At 40.2% G+C, this 25,621-nt stretch overlaps 1 protein-coding gene across 1 annotated transcript in view; it reads right to left on the bottom strand.

Moving 5' to 3' along the window:
* LOC136128512 (ATP-binding cassette sub-family A member 13-like) overlaps positions 1 to 25,621 on the bottom strand; it is a 236,572-nt gene that overhangs the window by 37,463 nt on the left and 173,488 nt on the right. The window contains 2 exon segments of the mRNA XM_065884331.1: positions 415 to 549; positions 5,972 to 6,122. Coding sequence (XP_065740403.1) covers positions 415 to 549; positions 5,972 to 6,122 — 286 coding nt within the window.

Genomic DNA, 25,621 nt, shown 5'->3' with positions numbered 1-25,621 from the left:
TCTGTTCCCAAGGCCACTGCCCGTGCTCTGCTCTCCCGCCAGACGCCCTCCCCTCCCCCCTCAGATCCATTCGGCACCCTGACCCCCACCCTCAGATTCCCCATGGACAGAGTCCCTACAGCTCCGACCATCATATCTGCAGGTAGGAAAAGACTTAAAGCAACAGACCAGAGGAAAAGTGTGCATCGGTTTTCAGATTACAAGTGAATTCTGGTATTCTTTTAAAATATTGTCTTCAACGTTAAAATTGTATCAAATCTTCAATTGGATAAATAAAAGGGAGTCAAAGAGTCTGTTTTGGTTCTGTAAAATGCCAATGTTGCCAGTTTTGAACGTCCTCCCCGGAGGAACTCTGGTAGGTCAAAGCGTCTTATTTGCAGACACGGGCATGTCCCCGATACATCAGCTACTCGCCAGTAAGAGAAGGTCGGGCTTCTCCAGCAGGGCCAGGGCTGTGGACAGCTTCCTCTTGGTCCCCCCGCTGTAGATGGACACAGGTTTGTCCACGTGGGCTTCCAAGTGGAGGAGCCTCGCGAGATCCCCGGCCACCTGAAGGAGAGGGGCTCTCTTTGAAGGCACCCCCATTCTCTGAGGGACCCGCCACCCCGTGACACGTGGCTCTGGGCCTGGAACCCTGCTCCCTTTGGCCCCTCCCCTGCCCACCTTCCCACACTCAGCCCAGCTCCTGAAACACCCCCTCCAGGACACAGGGATGCTGAGAATGAACAGACGGGGCTCTCCTGGTTGAAACTGAGTTTTCTGCACCTGTGAGTCACGGAAGCGACGGCCAGAACCCTGAGCTCAGGGCTGGTGCTCAGGGAGCAGCCCGGGAGAGAAATGTGGTGGCCGGGGTGGGCCAGACACACCTCCACACTGAGGTGAGCAGACACAGGTGAGGCAAACAACGACAAAGGAGGATCTGAGTGGGGATGAAACCCCGAGAGAGGGGGCTTCAGGTGGCAGAGGAGCAAGGGGGAGCCTTCAATATCCCCCAGGAAAGAAAGAGCCCTCTCAGGACACTGCACACCCAGTTCAGTTTACAAAGAAGAGTCAGGGTCCTGCTTATTTGCAACCACTGGGCATCCTCGTAGCAAAACCAGAGGATGGTGACTGTCCATCACCAAACAGAGCCCCTCGGCCCCAGGGACGCCCCGGCCCCCGTACATCGGGCACGGCCACCACTCCTCTTCCTCCTTGGTCGAGCGGCTCACCACTTCTTCATACGCCCTTGGAGTTCCAGATCCTTTCATTCTCTCTCCTTAGAAGAAAAAAGCATGCCCCCCAGCCCCACCTTAGCTGCTCTGCACTCAGTTCTGTCTGCTTCCGGGCTGGGCTGGCTCCTCTGGGAGCTGAGATGAAGAAACTTCCTTGTTTCCATCTATGCGTGATTTTAAAATGCTGTAAACTGTTTTATTTAACTCTTGTGACCCTAGAAGTATTAACAAAGATTCGGTTTTCTCAATATCATCATGTAACCAAATTGGTCAAGATTGTATCTTAATTCAAATATAAGAGAAGTGGGAAAAACTCCACAGGACTCTGGCGGTGGGCTAACGGGTACGCATCCTAAACGATCCAGTACAGCAGAACTTTAAACCAATGTACACACTTTTTTGGGATAAATGCATAAAAGTTGGGATAGTAATAATAATAGTGATAATTACAACGATGAAATACTAAGGACTTCTAAAAAGATTACGATAATATTTATGCTACCCAATGAAGAACTCCCAACATAAACTGCTCTATCACTTTATTGGTGCAGCCTCAAGATGACCCTGAAAGAATTAAGAGTCTCAAGGACTGGCCTAGCTGTCAAAAAGTATAAGTCAAGGAAGTGCAGATTTCAAGGCCCCAGCGATTCCTGAAGATGGTCTTAAGTCCCCTGATATCTGCTAAAGAACATCATCTTGGGGTCAGTAGTTTGTTCTTCTCGGAAATAGCGTCGGTCTCCCAGATTGGTTTATAGGTACTATCCTTACCACGGCTCCATTCAGTTCAATAATTTCAATTAACATCAAGTAAATAAAATGGATTGAAATAAATAAAAAGTTGTTCAAACAAAACAAGTGATTCAAGACAAGCAAATAAAAAAATGTATGAAAGGCACTGCTGTGAGAGGAATGAAGAGAGGTGACGGCTGGCATTGAGAGAATCAGAGAGGTGTAGACTGTGGTCACGTTTCCCTTGGACAGGGTCTTCCAGAGAATAAGACCAGCCCACGGGTGGACATTCACATGGAAGAGGAAGGAAGGCAGCCAGAGAGGCTTCCTGGAAGAGGAGGCTCTGTTCACTGAAAAAGGATGAACCCAGGAAGGTCAGAGCCAGCTGGGAGGTTTACCTTCTGGAAGGCAGTGCCACCTTCCAGGTCAGAGCCAGTTGGGGGGCTCACCTTTCTGGAAGGCAGTGCCACCTTCCAGGTCAGAGTCAGCTGTGGGGCAGCAAGAGTGACACACTGGGAAAATGACATTTTAGGTTAATTTTAGATCCATAGAAATTGTACCAGAAAAGAGTGGAAATATGTGTAAGTATTAGAAAGAAATGTTATTTCACTTCCATCCTCCTAATTCAAAGGCTAGTAATACATAAATAAAAACTGATAAACAGAAAAATGAAACAATCATAAAAGTACAGCCTGTTTCTATAGAAAATGCACTTCAGAATAAGCAAACTTTGGAATAAACCTGCCAAACTATTATTGATTATTTTTATGAAACCAGGAAACATGTGTCACGTTTTTCCAATTTCACAAAAGGTTAAGTGTTACAGCCTGCAAATTCCGGACTGGTTAACCACGCGAAGGAATCCAGAATATACAGGAACAGATATTGGTTTGATCTGCTTTCTGAATGTCACGTTTTCAGAAAAATATCTGAAAATGGTCTAATAAGAAGTGTTTTGTTGCAGTCTTTCCTGCACACAGGATTCTTGTCAAAATAATGGCAAACGTAATGCCTTAGCAAATGTGGTTGGAAAATACTATCTAAACGCCAAACTGTCAATAGTTAATGGACTCTCTCTATGCTATTAGGCGCTTTTTTGCCAGAAATTCTAGAAATTGTACTGCACTTAAGGCAAGAGTTCGGGATTATTCATTTCTATAGCCCCAATCTCTAATCATCTTTGAGATGATTAGACATGACGGGACGTTTATAAATATCACTGGAATCAAAATAAATTGCCCAGATATTCCCACGTTCATCCACTTGATCCCAAAGCCAAAATTTTTCCACTAGCACACGTGTTGGCCACACTGAAATTCTCCATGAGATTAAAGATCAAAATGAAGTGTTAGTAAGAATTTAAGGATTTAAGGCAGAAACACCTTTCTTCTGACTCTGACTCTTTCCTCCTGGCCCCCATCTCTCCTGTAATAATTTCTAGCTCCTTCTAACAAAACCGTGAATAGAAGAAAGCTTTGGGAGAAAAGTAATATCTGTAGAGAAGACAAGTAGTGAGATGCAGCAGGAGTTTCCCTGATAGGTATTTGTAGGTATTGACAAAGGCGAGATGGCTAAGGGCTGTACCTCGTCTCTTCCAGGGAAAACAAAACTACAGAAATTCCAGCCCCCGTCCCACTGGCAATGGGATGCTTTTGGTATGACTCTCACCCTGAAATTATCTTACATGCTCCTCTAGCAATCCAGACCATGTTGTTATAATCACTTTGTTATAACTTGATATAAGGTTTGTTTAATCAGGTTAATTGAATTCAGGCTCATACGTGGACACCGTCCAACACTATGTAGTGTGGACAGTGGGGAAAAAAATTAGAATGATTACACCAACCTGCCAAGCCTAAGTTCAAGCTGAATGAAGACAGCATCCTTTTCTCACCTAAACTGAACTTCTGGAGGGTCGGGTAAGTGAGTGAGTGATATGTAGGAGAGACCAGTCAGCTGGAGCCAGATGTGAGTGAGGCCCCTGGGTGAGCTCTGAGCAGGGACGCTTGGAGGAGGGCCATCCCGAAGGACCTTCCCCACAGCAAGAGGGGCTCTGTCTCCAGAATCACAGAGGAGACAACTGTGGGTGCTGTGTGGCATTGGGGACAGGTGGCACCTGGGGAAGAGGACTCAGGTGACAGCACACAGGCTGGGAGAGCGTCCTGCCAGATCTGGGAGTCCTGAAACCCAGGGCCAGTCAAAGGAGCCCACACATAATCTCATGTGGTTTCCACTTCTTCAGCCACCAAAGGGGTACAGAAAACCAGATGGAGCCATTCAACACACTGGAAGCATCTCCTCACCCAACCAGCCACCTGAGTATGCCAAGAACACCACACTGGAGCCAGGTCATCTGCCCTCAAAACAAACTCCCACATTCCAGCCAGGGACTTGGCATGGGACTCCCACCACTTCTGAAATGCGGCCTAAGCATCTTACCCACCTCCTATGGCTGCTGTAAGACAGAACAGTGCCTGACCCAGCATAAACAAGCTACTGTTTTCTGTTATTTTATAATAATCCCTCTCGTCACCCAGTGATAAGCCCGGTGGAACAGATATGCCTGTTCTATATTTAAAATATTTCCAAAATCTACAGGAAAGGGAAATTTGCCATCAAGGGAGCTAACTCCTCTGGAAACGCATGTGCTGATGTCCTAGAAGCCTCTGAGCAAGCAATAACCCTGTCTGCAAAATCAGTTGCGGTTTCCTGAAAGAAGTGAAGCCAGTTCCTAACTGGCGACCGTTAAGCCGTTAGACAGCTGAGGATCACATGCAATTGCCCTGGATGACAGCAAGCAGCAAGTCTTACTGTATTAACAAGAACACTTTCAAAGGGCACGCTGCCCCCGGGACAGTGGAGGGGCAGCTTAGAGCGTCTGCCAAGCATCCACCTCTTTAGTCAGAAACCAGCTAGGAGAGCTGATGGAGACAAACACCCATTAAAGACAGAGCCAGCGCGTAGCCCCAGATGTCAAGAGCTGCTTAACTGCAGTGAGCAGGGTCCTGTGGGTGGACACCTGTCTTGGCTCTATTGAGGTGGGAGGTGGTGAATGGACCAGGACCCCTCCGGGGACGTGGAGAGATCTCATTCTGGTTTCACTTAGAGTCACAGAGCAAAAATAAGAAAGGAAGGCTGAGGCATTGCAGAGCAGCAGCCAGAATGTATTTTCACGGACTGGTGAAGGACACGGCTGTGGCTTTGTCTCCTGGGGACCCCACGACGCTCATGTCCTGCAGAAGCTCACTGAAAATGCGTCCCATACGCCCCTTACTTCCGCTCCAAGTTCAGAATCCAGACGTGCAAGCAGCACCGCACACTGCCCGCAGTGAGGTGGTGAAGGTAAAACCTCTCCTGTGCACCTGCCAGTCCGAGGCCGCCCAACTGGACCGAGCTGTCAGTCAAGGCTGTCAGCCCCGCCTCGCCGGCTGCGGCTGGAGCCAGACAGAAGGGCAGCTGCCTCCGGTTCTCTCGGTGGTATCTGCCCTCCCCACCTCCCACAGACGGGGGCTGGCTCTACGGCTACCCCAGGCCTCCGTCCTCCTGAGGCCGCCACCCCGCATCCCGCCAAAGGAGGCCAGGCACGCGCGCTGGCAGCCCACCCGCCGGAAGTCATCCTTTCCAGCCACCCACCAAGTCCACATGCGCTATGAGCCCTTCTCCGCCGCGCCTGGGCATCCTACTCTATGATGTTTGCTCCTGAATACAAATTAAGAGCCCAGTAAGCGTAAAAGATGCTTCGTGGGGAAACTGTGTAGGAAATAAAATTGCAGACGACGGTATGCTTTCCCTCCTACCCACCACTTCCTCTCCGTGCAGGGACCTATTCTAAATATACAACATAAATATGACATAGACGTATTTGACTGTGTTTCCTTCAGCATCATCATACTGGAAATATGTTTCAGGGACATTTATTTGATACTGCAGTTCCTTACCACAGGATGAGAGAGCTCTGTTGGGACTGGGGGTGTCGCCAAGCATTCTTCTGCGGGTCCCTCTTTCTGGACACCCTCAGAGGCTCTTACTTTGGGGATGCACTGCTTTGGAATCCCACGCAGGCTGCAGTAATAACGCAGGTGTTCCCAGCCGGTCAGGAGCTCATCCAGGGCGTCCTGCTGCGGACAGTAGCCAACGTGGATGCCAGCTGTGCCAGCAAGAGCCAGATCCACATCCTCTCTGCCAAGAGAAGCAGCAGCACTGTCCAGAAAATTCGACTTTCCCAACAAACGTCACCCATTTCTTAAATCTGGCTTATCAATCAGAAGTTCGTTGCAGTTCGTCTAACGCAATTAAATGGGCTCAAGGAATGAGTAGCAGCCCCTGTGTCAGTAGAATAGACTCGGCTCTGAGGCCACGATTGCTCTGGATGTTAAAGAACATGCATAAGACACTGAACTTCGTAGCCGTCATCTGGCAACAATGGCTACAGCTCAATAAATGGCCATCATGGCTATTATTCCCCAGCCAAACACCTCATAAATCATTCAGTATCAGATGTTTTAGAAATCATTTTTATGATAACAATAATATATATGTCATTGAACATACAGAAAAATAGGAACCTAAAAAGAAAAATCCGTGGTCCCGGCCCTCAGTAACATCTACCATTGACGTTTTAGTGTTAATCCTTTGAGTGCAGCTATGCTCCACGAGTGCAGAGTGAGGATTATACAAAACCGTATGTACTCAAAGGAAAAGAAGTCTTGTTCTATTTCTAATTTTAATATTAATATATACTCATCATGGAAATTTGTAAACTACTCAAATGTGATCACATTTAAACTTTTAAGCTATTCAACATCACATTTCACATGAAACATTGACGTGTTTCTATGCATTTCTACACAGATGAAATCATAAAGTCTGTAAAGATTCTTGAGAATGCTCCAGAAAGGAAAATTCCTATTTCCTAAATGGAAAATAATGTAAAGAAAGACTTGCTGAGAAATCATGACTGCTACAGAGGTTATTATAAGCATCTCTCATTAAAAAAAAAAATGTAAATCTAGTAATTCAATATTTATTAATAGTTTATTGGGTTGGCCAAAAAGTTTGTTAGGATTTTCCATAAGAAAAACTCAGACGAACTTTTTGACCAACCCAATAAGTTTTTTTAAAGTGACACATGCACCTGGTGACAAGCAAACAATGCAAGAAAACTTGGCTTTGAGTAAAATTTTGTGTAAAATTTTAAGTTCCCCACTTCATTTTGCTTTTTCTTCTTAATCTTGTAAACATTATTCCCTCAAACATTTTTTCCCTAAATTTCATAGAGCAAAAGTTTATTTCAGCCTGATTTTTGCTACTCTACAGAAAATATTTTTTTTTCTGTTCAATCACTCTTAGGAATTTTCTGTATCAGTGTATTTAAGAGATTTTACAAGAAATATATTGGCGTGCATCTTTTTCAGGAACTTTACTGGAATACTACAATTTTGTGATCTCAATATATAATATCAGGCTCTGTTTTGAACCACTACTTCTGGAAAAGTTTCACTCAGTAACCTTATTTTTCTATCCTCTCTTTTATCTCTCATGGCAGTAAAATACGTATAATACAAAATTTACCATTTTAGCCATTTTAAGGTGTAAAATTTAGTGGCGTTTTAAGAGAATTTACGATTCTATGTGATCATCGTTGCTATCTAGTTCTATACCATTTTCAATGTCCCAAAAGAAAACCCGCAACTATACAAAAAAACAACAGAAGCCTTAATTAAACAGTCAGAAGACCAGCAGGGGAAGCTCTCGCGCCCTGTGACAACAGCAGAGCTTGACCGAAGAAGAAAGACTCCTCTTCTCTCCAGGTGAGGATTCAGCCAATGGAAAGTCGTGAGCTCTTTGTTTACTACACCCGCCCACCTTCCCTTCCCTTCCGCTCTATAATAGTGTTCTCTCCATTTCTGCAGGGGAACTTGCAAATGGATTGCCAGGGCTGCAGACCCCAAATTGCAATTCCCTGATGATCCTGAGAAACCCACCCTTGCTGGGGAAATAACCAGCAGTCTATTTGTTCTACTTGTTTTAGGTCAACACGCATGTATTAGTCACTCCTCACTTCCCTGTCCCTCCAGCCCCTGGCACCCACTAATCCTCTTTCTGCTTCTGTGGATTTGCCTGTTCTGGATAATTCACTGTAAACTGAATGACAAAATATCTGGCTTCTTTCACTTAGCATGTTTTCAAGGTTTATCAACAATACAGTACTTTATTATATTGTCTTTTAATGGTAAAAATGCACACTGCATTTTTTTTTAAATCACTACTTTCCATTCTGTACATGTTAAAACTAAACCCAACAAGGCACAGCTGGCCCCAAATTGACCACAGAACTGGTTCTAACACCTCTATATGTCCCATACAAGTCCACCATTGTTTTCATTCTTTGACACTTAGATACAAACATAAAAGAACTAGATAAAAAGGAAGAGAAGAGGTAATTATTTTTTTAATTAATAGCCTTAATTTTTAGAGCAGTTTAGGTCTATGGGAATGTCGAACAGAAAGCACAGGAAGTTCCCATATAACCCTCTCCTCTCACCTGGAATCGCCCCTGTTATTATCTTCATTGCTATGGCACATTTGTTAAATCTGGTAAATCAATATCGATACTCTCATTAACTCCACGTTAATGTCCATACTCCACGTTAAGGGTTGTGTGTTGAATATCCTATGGGTTTTGTGAGATTCATGATGTCAGGTACCCACAGCATCACACAGAACTGTTTCACTGCCTTCAAGTCCTCTGTGCTCCACCTGGTCACGCCTCCCTCTTCCCCGGCAGCCACTGATCTTTTACTGTCTTCATAGTTTTGCCTCTTACAGATCATCATATAGTTGAAATTATAACAGTATGTAGCCTTTTCAGATTGGCTTCCTTTTCTTAGTAATATGCATTTAATACTGAACTGTACTCCTAAGGATTGTTAGGATAGTACAGTTTATGCTGTGTGTGTTTTACAACAATTTTTAAAAATGATATGCTATGTAAACAGTATCCAAAAGCATGTTGCAGTGGCTATACTAGTATCAGACAAAATAGATTGTAGCAAAAAACTTGATACTAGACACACAGAAAAACATTTTATAAAATGTTTATAAAGGCATCGATTCCTTAGGAAAACATAACAACTATTAACATGTTTTCACCTTAGAACAGAGCCCCTTAATACATGAGGAAAAACTGACAGAAGTAAAGAAGAAATAGACAACTTAACAATATCAGTTGGATTATTCAATACATCACAGTTAATAATGGATAGAAAAGTCAGGCAGAAGATCAAGAAGGTTACAGAGGACCTGAACAACACTCTAAACCAACTGGACTAAGAGATTTTCAGAACGCTTTGCCCACGACAGCAGATGTATGTTCCTTTCTGATGTTCATGGAACGTTTTCCAGATAGAACATTTGTGACCTCATGAAACAAACATCAATAAATTTTAAAGAACTGAAATCACAGAATATATGTTTTCTGACTACAATAGAATGAAATTAGAAATCAGTAATAGAAGGAAATTCGGGAGGACCGCAAATATGTAAAAATTCAATAACATGCTCCCCCCCAAAAAAACAATAGGCCAAAGAAAGAACTGAAGGAAAATTCTAAAATACTTTGAGATGACGAAAACAAATGCACAATGTATAAAAATTTATGGGATCCATCCAAAGGAGTGCATATAGGGAAAGATATAGCTGTAATGTATATATTAAAGAAAGATCATTTCAAAACAATAACCTAACATTCCCCATAAGAAATTAGAAAAATTACAGAAAACTAAATCTAAAACAATCTGAAGAAAAAATAAAATAAACTTACAACAAAAATTAATATAAAAGAAAATAGGAAAAATAAAACAATAGGGAAAATCAATAAAATGAAATGTTGGTTCTTTGAAAACAAAGTTAACAAAATCTACAATTCTTTGGCTAGGCTGACCAATAAGAAAGGAGAGAAGATTCCAATTACTAAAATCAAAAATGAAAGAGAAGACATTGCTATTCAATATTAAACTTACAGAAATAGAAAGATTTATAAAGGAACACTATAAAGATTGCAGGGTCTTCCCTGGTGGCGCAGTGGTTGAGAGTCTGCCTGGCGATGCGGGGGGCGCGGGTTCGTGCCCCGGTCCGGGAGGATCGCACATGCCGTGGAGCGGCTGGGCCCGTGAGCCATGGCCGCTGAGCCTGCGCGTCCGGAGCCTGTGCTCCGCAATGGGAGAGGCCACAACAGTGAGGGGCCCGTGTACCGCAAAAAAAAAAAAAAAAAAAAAAAAAGATTGCATGACAAAAAATTAGATCCCCACTTCACCCTATAAATAAAAGTCACAATCAATCAAATACCTAAATGTAAAAGCCAAAACTATAAAACTCTTAGAAGAAAACATACATATCTATATCTTCCTAACCTTGGATTAGGCAATAGTTTCTAGACACAACACAAAAAGCATAGCATAAGATAGAGTCTATCTAGACTCCACTAAAAAATTTTAGAACGAGTGATCAAATTCAGTAAAGTTACAGGATACAAAATCAGTATACAAAAGTCAGTTATGTTTCCATACAATAACAATAAACTAACAGGAAGAGAAATTAAGAAACCAAGAGCAGGGTGTGGTGGTGGTGGGATGAATTGGGAGACTGTGATTGACATGTATACACTGATGTATATAAAATGGATAACTAATAAGAACCAGCTGTAAAAAAAATAAATAAAATTCAAAAATTAAAAGAAAAAGAAAGAAACCAAGTGCATTTACAGTTGCATCAAAAAAAATGTAGGGGCTTCCCTGGTGGCGCAGTGGTTGAGAATCCGCCTGCCAATGCAGGGGACACGGGTTCGAGCCCTGGTCTGGGAAGATCCCACATGCCACGGAGCAACTGGGCCCGTGAGCCACAACTACTGAGCCTGCGCGTCTGGAGCCTGTGCTCCGCAGCAAGAGAGGCCGCGACAGTGAGAGGCCCGCGCACCGCGATGAAGAGTGGCCCCCGCTCACCGCAACTACAGAAAGCCCTTGCACAGAAACAAAGACCCAACACAGCCAAAAAATAAAAAAGAAAAAAAAAAAAATGTAATACTGAGGAATAAATTTAACCAAGGAGGTGAAAGATCTGTATAGTATAAGATATACAATGACAACTATAAGATATTGATGAAACAAATTGAAGAAGACACAAATAAATGGAAAAATATTCCATGTTAATAGATTGGAAAAATTAATATTGTTAAAATATCCATAATACCCAAAGGAATCTACAGATTCAATGCAATCCCTATCAAAATACCAATGGCATTTTCACAGAAATAGAAAAAAAATCCTAAAATTTGTAGGGGACCCCAGAAGACCCTGAATAGCCAAAACAATCTTGAGAAAGAAGAACAAAGCTGGGGGCATCACATTTCCTGATTTTAAACTATTTTACAAAGCTATAGTAATCAAAAAAACTATTGTATTGGCATAAGAACAGACACATAGACCAATGGAAGAACAGAGAACCCAGAAATAAACCCACCCATATATGGTCAATTAATTTATGACAAAGGAGCCAAAAATATACAATGGGGGAAAGGACAGTCCCCTCAATAAAAGGTGTGTGTTGTAAAAACTATATAGACATGCAAAACTGTATAATAAACAAAAAGAATGACACTGGATCTCTATCTTACACCACATTAAAAAAAAAAACTCAAAATGGATTAAAGACTTAAATTTAAGACCTAAAACTATGAAACCTTTAGAATAAAACATGATGAATAAGTTCCTTGACATCAGTCTTGGCAATGATTTTTTGGATTTCATGCCAAAGCAAAGGCAACACAAGCAAACATAAGCAAGTAATACTTCACCAAACTAAAAGGCTTCTGCACGACAAAGGAAACCCGTCAACAAAATGAAAAGGCAATCTACTGAATGTGAGATAATATTTGCAAATCATAAAGCTGATAAGGGGTTAATATGCAAAATACATAAAGAACTCACACAACTCAATAGCCAAAAAACAATCTGATTTTAAAATGGGCAGAGGAATTGAATTTTTCAAAAAAAGGCATACAAGTGGCCATATAGGTACATGAAATGATGCTCAACATCACTAATCATCAGGGAAATGCAAATCAAAACCACAATGAGATATCATCTCTCACCTTTAGAATGGATGTCATCACAAAGACAAGAGACAGCAAGTGCTGATGAGGATGTGGAAAAAAGGGAACCTTTGTGCACTGTTGGCGGGAATATAAACTGGTACAGCTGCCACTGAAAGCAGTATGGAGATTCCTCAAATAATTAAGAACAGAACTACTATATGAGCCAGCATTTCCACTTCTGGGTATATAGCCAAATGAAATGAAAACACGATATCAAAGAGATATCTGTGCATTACAGCATTATTCACAATAGCTAAGATAGGGAAACCACCTAAGTGTCCAACAAAAGATAAATTTGGAAAAAATATATAGGTATAGGAATATTATTATAATAATGTTCCATATACACGATGGAATATTATCCAGCCATGAGAAAGAAGGAAATCCTGCCATTTGCAACAACATCGATGGACCTCGGGGGCATATGATGCTGAGTAAAATAAGTCAGATAGAGAGATATTCCACAGTGTCACTTACATGTGAAATATTTGGGAAAAAAAGAAAGCAAACTCTCAGAGAGTAGAAAAGTGGTTCCCAGTGTCTGGAAGTAGGGAAAAATAAGGAGAGGTTGGTAAAAGGGTACAAACTTTCAGCTGTAAATGAACAAGCTCAAGGATCTAATGTAAAACATAGTATCTATAGCTACAACACAGTTCAATTATATAATTAAAATTTGCTAAGAAAGTAGAACTTAAATGTTCTTACCAAACAAACTATAATAAATATGTGAGGTGATGGATGTTTTAATGAAGTAGATGGCAGAAATCCTTTCACAATGTATATGGATATCAAGTCATCACCATGCACATTTTAAATATCTTACAGCTTCATCAATTATACCACAATAAAGCTGAAAAAAATATAAAAAAAGATAAATTGTATAAAATCAAAATTTATTTTTTTTATTTCCAAGGACACTATCAAGAAAATAAAAAGACAACTGTACAATTGGAGAGAATTTTTATAAATCATATATCTAATAATGGGCTGATCCTAGAATGTAAACAACTAGTACAACTCAAAAGAAAAATAAAAGGAACTCAATTTTTGAGATGGTAAAAGGATGTGAATATATATTTTTTCAAAGAAGATGTACAAACAGACGATAAACAGAAAAAATCGTCAGCCTCATTAATCATTAGGGAAACACAAATCAAAACCATAATAAGGTACTACTTCACATCCACTGGGATGGCTATAATCCAAAAAATGAACCATAATAAGTGTTGGTGTAGATGTGGAGAAATTAGAACACTTGTATATTACGATTGGGAATATAAGATGGTGCAGCTTCTTTGGAAAACACTTTGGCAGTTCCTCAAATATTATGCTTAGCTAGCTATACGACCCAGTAATTCCACTCGTAGTTATATGCTCAAAAGATGTGAACATTTATATCTAGATAAAATGTGTACAATAATGTTCATAGAAGCATTACTCATAATAGCAAAAATGTAGAGAACTAAATGTCCTTCAATGGATGAATGGATAAACAAAATTTGGTAGATTCCTACCATTGGGTATTGTTCAGTCATAAAATGAAGTGAAGTAGTGACACAGGCTACAACACAGATACACCCTGAAAACATGCCAGGAGAAAGAAGCTAAACACAAAAGGCTACATATTGTGTGAGTCCATTTATATAAAATGTCCAGAATAGGCAAATCCATAGAGGTAGAAAGTAGATTAATGGTTGCCAAAGGCTGGGGGAGGACAGACAACAGGGAGTGGCTGATGTTTGCTACAGAGTTTCTTTTCAAAGTGATAAAAATGATATGGAATTAGTAGAAATAATTGCACAACTTTGTGAATTACTACAAACCACTGAATTGTTACTACAGAGTTTCTTTTCAAAGTGATAAAAATGATATGGAATTAGTAGAAATAATTGCACAACTTTGTGAATTACTACAAACCACTGAATTGTTACACTTAAAAGTGTGAATTTTATACTATGTGAATCATATCATGACAGTTTGTCCGTATCTACAGAGGCTGAAAATGCACCTGCTCTATAGGAATAACTGTGTTCCTTAATATGTATACAACCTTAATACCTTCATGTGTTCACCAGCAAATGCTCAAGAACATCCACAGTGCATATCCGTCAATACTAACCAAAGCGAACTAGTGCAACACGTAACAACATGTATGCATCTCACAAATGCCGTATTGTCGAAAAGAAGCCACTCACCAAAGAGCATACTCTGCATGACTCCATTTATATAAAGTTTACAAACAGGCAAAACTATAATATATGATGATAAATGTCAGAACAGTGCTTTAGTTTTCATAGGGTCTTGACTGAGTTCATGATGGGGACTTCCGGGTCCTGGCAATGGTCTATTTCTTGCTTATATGCTTATATGGATGGGCTAACATGAAAATCCATCAAGCCTTACACTGAGGATTTTTAGGTAACTTTAAATATCTCAATTTAAAGTTTATATTTTAAATATTGCTGTACATGTTAATTTACAAAACTCCTAACACAATGTTTAGTGTTTAAAAAGTTCTACCTTAAGTTCTGCTGGAAAAAGTTTTCATGGTTTCCTGTAACAACTTTCCCCATCTCAGCTAGTTTAAAGATACGATGCTTGTACGAAATTAAACATTCGAAACCATTTACAGAGATGGGATAACTCTTTAAATTACCCTTTTCAGTGTTCAGTGGCCCCAGGGCACTTCCTGCCTCTGCACTGCATGGACCACACCTGCGCCTGTCCCTTTCCAGTTGGTGTCTCTGCACTTCAGAATAGGTGAACAGTTCCAAGGAGGTGATTGAGGCAGGTGCAGGGAGTGACGGAAAGAGGCTGGTGTCTACGCATCACCTAGTGCAGTGACTGCTGCCTAGTTTTTGGTTACACGGGAGTATAGTCTTTAACCAAGGACAAGATTTCACATGGAGTGAAATAAAGAGCTTTTCCCTGTCCTTTCGGAGGGGGGCATCTCCCATCTGCTATGCAATTAAGACCCTTGCATTTGCTTTGAGGTAGTAGGAATCACCTCCCCACTCACATCTATCAGTCCTATAGTTTTTATTATGAATTGGCATCCATCCCTGTGGGGCTCCTGAACCACGGTGGAGCTAGGGATTCAAAGAGCATTAAAGACACATGAAGTCAAAGCATGTCCTGGTTTCCCTAACTCTATTTCATTAGCTTAAATACCTGCTGCTCTGTGAATAGAGAAAATTTTTATCAAAATTTTGGGGAAAATAAGGGTCTAGAAGAGATCAACCTGACACCTCAAGGTTCATTTTCAAAGACGTCATGTTATAATCCAGACGGACACACTAAGAGGGCACAGCCTTGTGACAATGTGCGAACAAAAGGGTGTCATATGACAGTGAAGCTCTGCAGTGAAGCCAGAGTTTCAGGACCAAACCAGAGTTCATTCTAACCGACCTAAAAGATGAGCTCATGGATATAAATCTCCCAGTGATGCTAATCAAACACTTTCTAAATCAAAATCACTGTCAATCACATCTATGTGCTATTAGTAAATGCTCACATCTATTTTTCAGTTTCCACATGCTTGCATTTCAGCTACCTCAACCTCATAAAGGAGGTCATAACATTTCTGTATGCTTTATGCTCCAGCACCGATCAGAAAGGCAAGACATTTTTCAGTCGAAGGTCTGACAAAAATGAACTTTAAGTGGCTTTTATCACAATGCATGCTGACTAGCTTTTATTCTCTTTATTTAATGATATAACAGATCAATAAATTCTGGAAATTAAATAAAATGTTTGGAGCATTCTGAGAGGCCTTTGCCAAACCAATAGTTTAATATTTGAAAAGGTTTTACCGAGGTTCCACTCCTCACTTCAGGCATCTAATTTTATTTGTATTATCAGCAGTTTGTAAGCTGCCAAAGTAGGTCAGAAAGAGCCAAGAAAGAACCATGCAATGGCCCTGGTTGGATTTGCTTTCCCATCAGTATTTTAAACCTGTTTGTCTTCAAAATGCCTGATGTTTTGCTGCCACCATCCACATTTCACTGCAGGTTTACCCACGAATTCACCCCATGTCCTGCTGTCAGGTAAGTGCAGGGCTGCTTTCCCGACTGGCTCCCGAGTCACTGGACTGTTTGTGAGCCAGTCTCACTGCCACCTGGGCGTGAGTCCTGAGTCAGGAGAAGCCCCTGAGCCCGAGAACAAACCCAACAACTGGACTTCCGGGAGCCGAACCCCCATAACGACTTGACACGGTTTTAGAATACGATGCTGACGTGTTGCTTTGTTCCTTAAATAGAAATTAATAAGCTGTTTTAACTCCTTCTCTGAAGACCAGAATAAAATCATTACCCGGGTTCAAACTTAAACACACAGACACACAACACAAACACACACATTTTAAGTAATGTCCTTTCAAAGCAGTAAAATGATACCTATTTATATTTTCATATGGCTGAGATTTTGCCTTCTTGCCCAAGACAATGCTAGGAACTTCTGGCAACAAAGTGGCTCGTTACCTTACATGCATTCCTCGTGCAAAGACCTTCCATCTACTCACTCACTCCAGGAAGAGATGAAGTTAATGCATCAAAGACTTGTTTCTAAAGAACAAACGCTGGCTTCTGCCTGTCACCTGTTCAACTGTCACTCAGACTGTCCATTGGATGCTTTTTCACTTGATATGTCACTATTTATGACACATGCTTGTCCACTTCAAAATCCCACTGAGACCAGTAGCACCACTCAGTCCTCAGCATTGTTTGACCAAACACACCTTCTCCTTAGGTCAGGGGTAAAGGTCAAGTAAGTCATCGGTGAGGTCACAGAATCAGGAGAGTAGACCTGAGGGTCACTGGTTCATAGGATAATTCTCTGCAATATGCCCTGCACTTGTTTGTACTTACGTGGATTCAAATTATATTAAATGTACTATGAATTCCATGATAGATATTGTCAGGAAGAGTGTTTTTTCAATTTAAACAGTTCAAATTATTCTAGTGGTAGGTATCTCTAATGTTTAAAATTATACAAAGAATCTTCATATAAATACTAAAATCTAGGTCATTTATTAAAAATTGACAGATTGAGAATGTTGGTATAACTATTCCCTACTTAATATTTTGAATATTTAAGCAGGAACAGGCAAATTTGCCATGGTTTTTATTTTCTCAAAGTGAGATTTTAAAAAAATTCCTACATTAGAAGTATAAATTATTTTACTATGTCATGTGTCAAAATCTACTGAGTCACTATCATAACAAAAAAACAAGTTGCAAATAAGACTGTTAGCAAGAAAACTTCAAACTGCTAATAAGCTGTTGATAAACAGTAGCTACAAGACGACCATGCCTCAATTTTATAGCATTCTTTAAAGTTTTCAGTCTTTCAGAAATGTTAACATGTTTTTCCTTAAGAAAAAATACAACATAGAGAATTCAATGTTGTTATTATTTTACATATTTAGAAGACAGTGTATCCTGTATAAGAGGTACACTGCCCCACGTGGAGATGCCGGTAAAGGTCTGGGAGCCAAGTCCCACCAAAGCCTCTGGCTGTTGTCCAGTTCTCACTCCGAGATCAGCGATGCCATATTGCCTTTCCCCCAAAAAATGCTAGGAGTAAAAAGATGAAAGGAGAAAACCCATTAAAAAAGAAGAGAAGGGGTGATGTCTGGAATTGAGAATATACGAATTTTGCTATTGTTTATTCTGAGGAGATAATAGAGTCCCTATAAAGAAGTATAAAATTAAGCATTATACATAGTTATATTTGTAGAAGAAACTGGAGAAGCTAAAGACCATCTGAAAGCCCTCCAAACTGTCAAAAGAAATGGGGGGCCGTGCAGAAAACAAAAAACAAGCATTCAACAAAAACAAACAAAAGTAGACCAAGAAGAAACAGGACATACGAAAATTTCCTGTTGAACGAAATAAAACCAGCCAAAAACAAAACATCATACAACTTTGAAATGTCAAAGTAAAAGCTCTTTCTGAAAAAGAAAAATCAAATGACTTTGCCAACTATCTGGAAAATAACAAAAATGAAGTCATGTGGAAAATTATCGAGAACAGCGGTCAGAGGAAAGTGCATGGATTTAAATATTTTCAGTAACAGAGAAGAAAAAATTGGAATTAATTAATTAAGCATCATACTAAAAAAGCTAGAAAATTTTATAAAGGAAATTTGGAGGAAAGACTGAAGTAGAAATTAAAAAATTAGGAAACAAAACATTGTAGAACAAATAAACAGGTGATTTCATGAAAAAAGTAGACAAATCAGCCATTCCTCAAGGGCAAAAAAAAAAGTAAACATCACAAAATGTGACATAAAAATGGTGACATTACAAATATAGAGGAAATTAAAACAATAAGAAGACATTATTTTGCACATATCAAAGCAAATAAACTTATATTTGGATGAAATTATTTTCCAGGAAACAGAAATGTCCTCCCTGACCCCAGATTGGCAGCCGACACGAAGACCAATGACCGTTTCAGAAACTGAGAAGCTGATGTTGACAAGGGACCCTGGCTCACTCCCTCTCCTGCCATGTAGATCTGCACACACAGGTGCACAAATGTAAGCAAGAAGGCCCTGGAGGGGGACGGGCCCACTGGGGTACCCAGGTACACTATAGTCTATAGTCTTGGAATATTTCCATCATGTGTATATCCAAAAATATTTAAAATGAGGATGACAAATGCTAAAGCAACATTACAAAAATTCTTTACCTGATAAAGGGAATGCAATAAGGAAACTGATATTTGAGACCAAAGTCGTATCCATTCAAAGAGCCCACAGCCTTTAAAATACACTCCTTTGTGATTTATGTAATAGCTCGAAGCTAAAAAGCGTCCTCCTTCTCCATGGAAATTATAATACATTAGTGTTGTTACAGGTAATACCAAATGTTTACTGTTTATGCTAAATCATTTGGGTCATCATCTGCCATATTCAAAGGCAACAAATTATATCAAAAGCACAACTTCATCCCTGTCTCGGGATGCATATTTACCTTTTACAGTTTTTTCTATGAAGGAAAAGGAAAAAGAGCATGAATTATGGTGCATTAGTTCCTTTAAAAAAAGAGCATTATTTCAGGGAAAATAAAATTGAATAAAAACCAAACTGAATAAAAAACTAAAAAAAAACAAAAAGAAGAAGAAAGAAGAATAAAGACCCCCTCTTCTGCCCCCAATGGTTCCTTTTCTGCATCCCCTACTGCTGGTTAACACTTCATTCTTCAGAAAATCCTGTCGCAAACTTCTCAACCTCAAAGTCATACTTGACTCTACTTTTTTCAATACCCTTGTTCAGAATTTACAGCACCATGATCCCAAAACTAATTTGCCCTATTTCCTTTCTCCTTGACCCTCAACCCTTCTCACCTGGTTTGGTTTCCATTGAACCTTGCCTACATCTCTGAGAAAAAGCAAAAAAAAAAAAAAAAAAAAAGTTAATTCATATTAACCCACATTAATTCTCACTTTACCTTGTTATCAGAATTACTGATCACAAGCAGAGGTCAAACTTCCAGTTCGAAATTACATCTCTAATGTTTACCTTAAAATGCCCATAAAATTCAACAAAATTTCATCACACAGAGAAGCAATGTAATAGTCTTAGAGGGCATCTTCATAGTTATAAGACAGAAGGACTTAGATTTAAAAAAAAAAAAAACTATTAAAAAACCAGCTCATAATAAGGATTCAAATCATACAAGGGAGTATGCGGGGGAAAAGGAAGGCAAACTTACACCCACCGTCCCCCAACACAGACGCAGCACCTGGATCCTGGCTCTGAGAAGTGGCACACGCACCAGAAGAGGGGGCTGCCCTGAGACACAGCCCGTGTCTATGTTCCACCCTAGTTCTGAGCTGCAGGCAAAGGCAGTGAAGGCGAGAAATGATGCTACCTCAATACAAAGGACGAACAAGAGGTAAAAACCTGCCAGCCACCAACACTGACCGGGGAGCTGGGCAACTCCAGCAGACCTCCGGCTGCATCTCTAAACTCTATACGCAGCCATCCCCACCTGTGCAGAGGGAATCCTGCAGTTGAGAAACATCAACTTAAGAAAGATCAGGCCTTGTCTAAGAGAAGTAAAATGATACCCCCTAAAAATAGTGTTGAAGAGTGGAAAGGGAGCAACAGACAGAAAATTCAGCAAGAGGGTGTCTGAAAAATTCAGGAAACATGTAGACACTCCCTAGTAGAACGTGAGATGCGGCACCCTTAGCGAATGAGAAACATCAATCCATGGGGGAACTGACAGATAAAGTAGCATCCAAATGAAATTCAAAGTCTCCTAGGATAAGAATAACTCAAAATAAAGAAGGACTGTGAGGAAACCAAAACCACTTTCTAGAAGTTAATAAAAAAAATGTATAAAAGAGGGCTAAAAATAACCCCAAAATGAAAATATTATGAAGACAATAATTCCTGAAGAATAGTTAATGGGCTTTGTTTTCTTGCTTGCTTTTTTTTTTTTTTTAACATCTTTATAGGAGTATAATTGCTTTACAATGGTGTGTTAGTTTCTGCTTTATAACAAAGTGAATCAGTTATACATATACATATATCCCCATATCCCCTCCCTCTTGCATCTCCCTCCCACCCTCCCTATCCCACCCCTCTAGGTGTTCACAAAGCACGGAGCTGATCTCCCTGTGCTATGCGGCTGCTTCCCACTAGCTATCTATTTTACGTTTGGTAGTGTATATATGTCCATGCCACTCTCACTTTGTCCCAGCTTACCCTTCCCCCTCCCCGTATCCTCAAGTCCATTCTCTAGTAGGTGTGTGTTCTTGCTTGTTTTGGTAAATTTCAGAGCATAGAAAATGAAAGATATGAATATCTGAACGGATAGCAAAGTGAGGCTGGCGGGCAGAAGGCGATGGAGCAACATTCAGAAGCTTCTGAAACATTTGTGCACCCTGGTTGTCTCTCACAGTGAAAGAAACTAAAGTAACTCTCTGATATTCCAGCAATCAGAACATACATCTCCACACCTCAGTTATCCTTCATTAAAACAAAGATCCCAGTTTATGTGATCAAGCCTGAAGAGGAAAAAGATCTGGTTACCCCTAGACTTAAGGGAATGGAATTCAAAAAGTGTGTCACTACTGGTTCTGGTAATTCAAGTTTTTGAAAGGTTCAAACAAATAGGACATGGTTAAATGGGGTCACAGTGGCAATGCAAAGGTAGTTCCTAGTTAGTAAATCTAGACATCCAATTAAAGATGGGGATTAAATTTACATTTGCCTTTACTGCCCCCCTAAATTACATGAAACCCAGTTAATATACACTGTATATGAGTCCATATAGAGTCTTCATTAAGATTTATAGTGCTCAAGTATAAAGTGTAAGCAAATATCCAATGAGCATTAGTCATTTGAAGGAAATATGTGACATGAACAACATAAACCAAAGCAAACAAGCAAACAGAACAGGAACCTGGATTGGAGACAAGAGAGAGAGATGATTTTAAAAGTATATCAATATTTTCAGAGGTAAGAGATGGTGCCACATTTATGAAAAACAAATAGAATGTCATGCTTCATAAAAAGATAACCACAGAGAACAAAGAGCTAGTGACAATGTAAAAACTATGATTAATATAAAATACTCAATAAACAGTTGGAAGGTAAAGTTGAGAAAATCTCCCAGAAAGTAGAACTAGATGATGAAGTTATTGAACAGAGAAGAGAAAATGTTTCATTCTAGGAAACATGACAGCTGAATAATGGAGACCAAGGAAGAGACAATAAAGAAACACAAGCGGGAGAATGGAAAAAGAAAAGAAATCAAGACGATGTCTTAGCACCAAAGGAAGTAAGCTTTCACTGATTAAGAGAACCCATATAGAGTCTTCATGAGGACTTTTAGTGCAAGAAAGGAAATGTCGTGGGGCTTCAGGGCTCAACTCTGAGCAGTATGTATATAATCGTAATAGTATAAACACTGAATAAGTTAACCACTGTCTATATGTATTCCTTAAAAAATATAAAAAATAATATAGTCCAAAGGATGAAAACAAGATCACTGACAGTCATGATTTAGATAAAATCAGCATTCATTCCTGAAAAAAATTCCAGAAAAAATTCTGGAAAAAAATCCAGAAAATTTTTTTCTGAAAAAATTCAGAAAAAGTGAGTTCTTAGTAAAAGATACTTATTACCAATGCAGGTTTAAGCATAATTCTAGTTTAAATAAAACAATGAAAAATATATAGAGGTATAAATATTAGAACTTAAGAAGTAATATTTTTCTCTACCAAAAAAGTGGAGATACCCAACTAAGAAAATATTAGATCAAATAGAATAATTTAACAAAATGGTTGGTCAAAGCTTGAAAAAAGATAGTTTCCTTGTATGTCAACATTCACCAATTAAAAATATAAGAGAAGGAAAGTTCCATTCATGGCACTATCAAATTACATAAAATGAAATGTGGAGGAGTATCCAGAACATGAAATATATAAGTTATATTAAAATTTAATGAGGAATCTGCTAGAAAACTCTTAGTGACAATAGTCCTAAATGAGGAGACTCAACATCATCAATCTTTTCAATATTTTGACAACTGTTTCTATCTCTGTAGATTTCACAACAGGAAAATTCTCATGGCTAATAATGAAGGGACTGGCTTTGATAGTAAAACATGTTATAAAACCGTAGCTTAAAAAATAGGGTAGACTTTGTGCCAGAAAATGCAAACAAGTTCAAAATTAAAAGCACATAAACATATCAAGTTCATATAAACATACCTAACAGTGTATTAAATAAGTGGGTCATTTCAAATCAATAAAGACAGACTGTTGAATAAAGGGTATGGTAGGTAATAAGTGGATAACCTTTTTTTTAATTCAAATCTTAATTCTGTCTCACTCTTTTAACCCTGAATAAGATACAGATCCATAAGAATTTAGATATAAACAAACAAGGAACTAGAATTTTATCTTGGGTGACTATCCCTCCTTAGGTGGGGAGGTCAGTACTATGCCTTCCTGTGCGTTACTCTAGGGTCAAAAATCAACCACACCAGGTAGAGATCAAGCCACTGGAATAACTAGAAAGGAAAAACTAACTAACATCATCTCATCTCATCATCTCATCACATCAACTCATCTCTAATCATAAAGGGATATCTGGGAATTCAGACTGTTGATAATGTCAACTGCTCCCATGTGGATGTTAAACAAAAAAAGTGGTGTGCGTTTAGTTGGCTTAATTTTGTGGTTCATTAGAAGTGTTTAGAATTATATTATTTGTTTTCTCTCAGAATGCATTTCCAGTGCTCCTGCTGCAGAGGGTGGGTGTGAAGAGTGACATGTGTGGGCCCCTGTTCTAGAAGGTTGCCCAGCTCTGCTGTAGAGCCCACGCACTGTGGTCAGGCACGGACCGAGGCTTTGCCCTTCACCACTGCACTGCAAGACGTTTGAGTGTTGGGTTTATTCCGCCAGGTTTGATGCAGACGAAAGATGAAGTGTGTATGAACGTTATCTGCACTAAAGTGACAGTGTGAAACGCACCGTGATTAGATCGAAGCAGAAAGAGAGAAAGGGCAACGTCTGTTCAGTTCCCAGTGGATGTGGCTTCTGTGTGGTGCACACTCAACACCTTAGCTTTTCCAGAAAAGAGGAAGAAGTGAGTGGAGAAGAGGGAAGGAGGGAATGGTGGGTCCAGGGAGGAGGAGGACAGAGAGAAGAGAGCTCCACGGACGGTTCTTTTATCCCCATCTGCCACGTGACTGAGTGAAGCCCTGTGGGATGCCGGCTGGGGGCACAGAGCAGCGATGACTTGTCTCCACGTAGAAAATGTGAAATCCTAACCCCCAGGGCCTCAGAATGGGATTGCCGGCTGCACTGGGGATGGGCCCTTGGAGAAGTAACTAAGATCGAATGAGGTCATAAGTGTGGAGCAGAAGGACTGGTGTCCCTATAAGAAGAGAGACAGACAGGCCCCAGGCAGCGTGAGAACGCAGCAAGAGGGCGGGCCGTCTGCAAGCCCCGGAGGGAGGTCTCCACAGAGCCCAACCCGCTGACACCTTGACCTTGGACTTTTCATCTTCAGAACCGTGAGAAAATAGGGAGGGAAGGGCTGGGAGTTTGGGGTTAGCAGATGCAAACCATTATATACAGGATGGATAAACAACAAGGTCCTACTGTAGAGCACAGGGAACTATATCCAATGCCCTGTGATAAACCATAATGGAAAAGAATATGAAAAAAGAATATATATATATATATATATGTATAACTGAGTCACTTTTGCTGTACAGCAAGTTAACATTGTAAATCAACAGTACTTCAATAAATTTTTTTTTAAAAAAAAGAACCCTGAGAAAATAAAATTCTATTGCATAAGCCACCCACATTTCTATTGCCTAAGTCTGTTAATTTGCTGTAGCAGTCCTAGCAAACTATCACATATATAATAGCGTAATATTACACACATACGCAAACACACACATACTGTTATTCAACCAGTGGTGATATCCACTGTGAAAAGAAAAAGAATTTTTAAAATTTATTTCCATAAATGTCAAACTGCAGCTGGGAGGGAATAGGCACTGGGTATCACTTCAAACTCTACGACTAAGGCAAGTCTCCCCGCCTCCCTGGCCTCCGCTTCTCCACCTGGACAATGAAAGGGTTGATCATTTATTGAGGAAAACGACACTCATCAGGGAGTTCACCCTCCAATAAATGGACGACCAAAGGTGAGACACAACGGGACAGGACAGGGCATTTCAACAGGGATACGCTCAAGTCCAGTCCTAGGACGGAGCTGGGGATAGTCCTACCGTCCTAATGGGAGTCTGATGACCTGTTTGTGCTTGACATTGGTGGGGAATCAGGGCTCCTCGGGTGAAGGGGGCCTGTGGGGAACATAGAGAGAGAGTGCTGAGGAAGGGGCAGAGACAGAACCCGCAGGATGCTGGGGCCGGCTCAGCCACCATGTGGTGGGAGACCAGCAGCGGGGAGAAGGGTTCACAGTTGCAGGGGGGGCAGTTTACAGAGAGCGAGTGAGCTCAGACAGTTGACTAACTCTGAGTTTAATATTCGAAGCTCATATTTGAACCCTCGTACAGCTCAATATATAAGCTGTAAGTTTGTGACTTTTTTTAACTTTTTATTTTATAGTGGAGCACAGTTGATTAACAATGTTGTGTTAGTTTCAGGTGTGCAGCAGTGATTAGTTACACATGTTCCTGTATCTATTCTTTTTAAAATTCCTTTCCCATTTTAGGTTATTACAGAGTCTTCAGCAGAGTTCCTCTGTGATTGTCTTGGTCATTTAAAACTCTCTGGATGAAAATCAAATACCCGAAGCTGCTGTTCCGACCACCCCCTACCCCTAGCAGCCTATTCTATTTATTAAAGAAAATATGGTTCTATGTTACAGTAGCCTTAGAAAAAAACATATTCTCAATTTATAGAGACCTCCAGCAGGCGTTTGTATTTCAGTGTCTGAGAAAGGAAGCGGTTGCCTCCAATGTCCTTCTTCAGTGAGCATTATACCTTAATGAACAAAATGCTTAAGGACACAGCTCTGCCAGGGG

This window comes from Phocoena phocoena, chromosome 9 (genome assembly GCF_963924675.1).
Source record: "Phocoena phocoena chromosome 9, mPhoPho1.1, whole genome shotgun sequence".
NCBI classification, from domain to species: Eukaryota; Metazoa; Chordata; class Mammalia; order Artiodactyla; family Phocoenidae; genus Phocoena; species Phocoena phocoena.
Note: the sequence above shows the minus strand (reverse complement) of the source record. Positions and strands in the feature narration are given on the sequence as shown.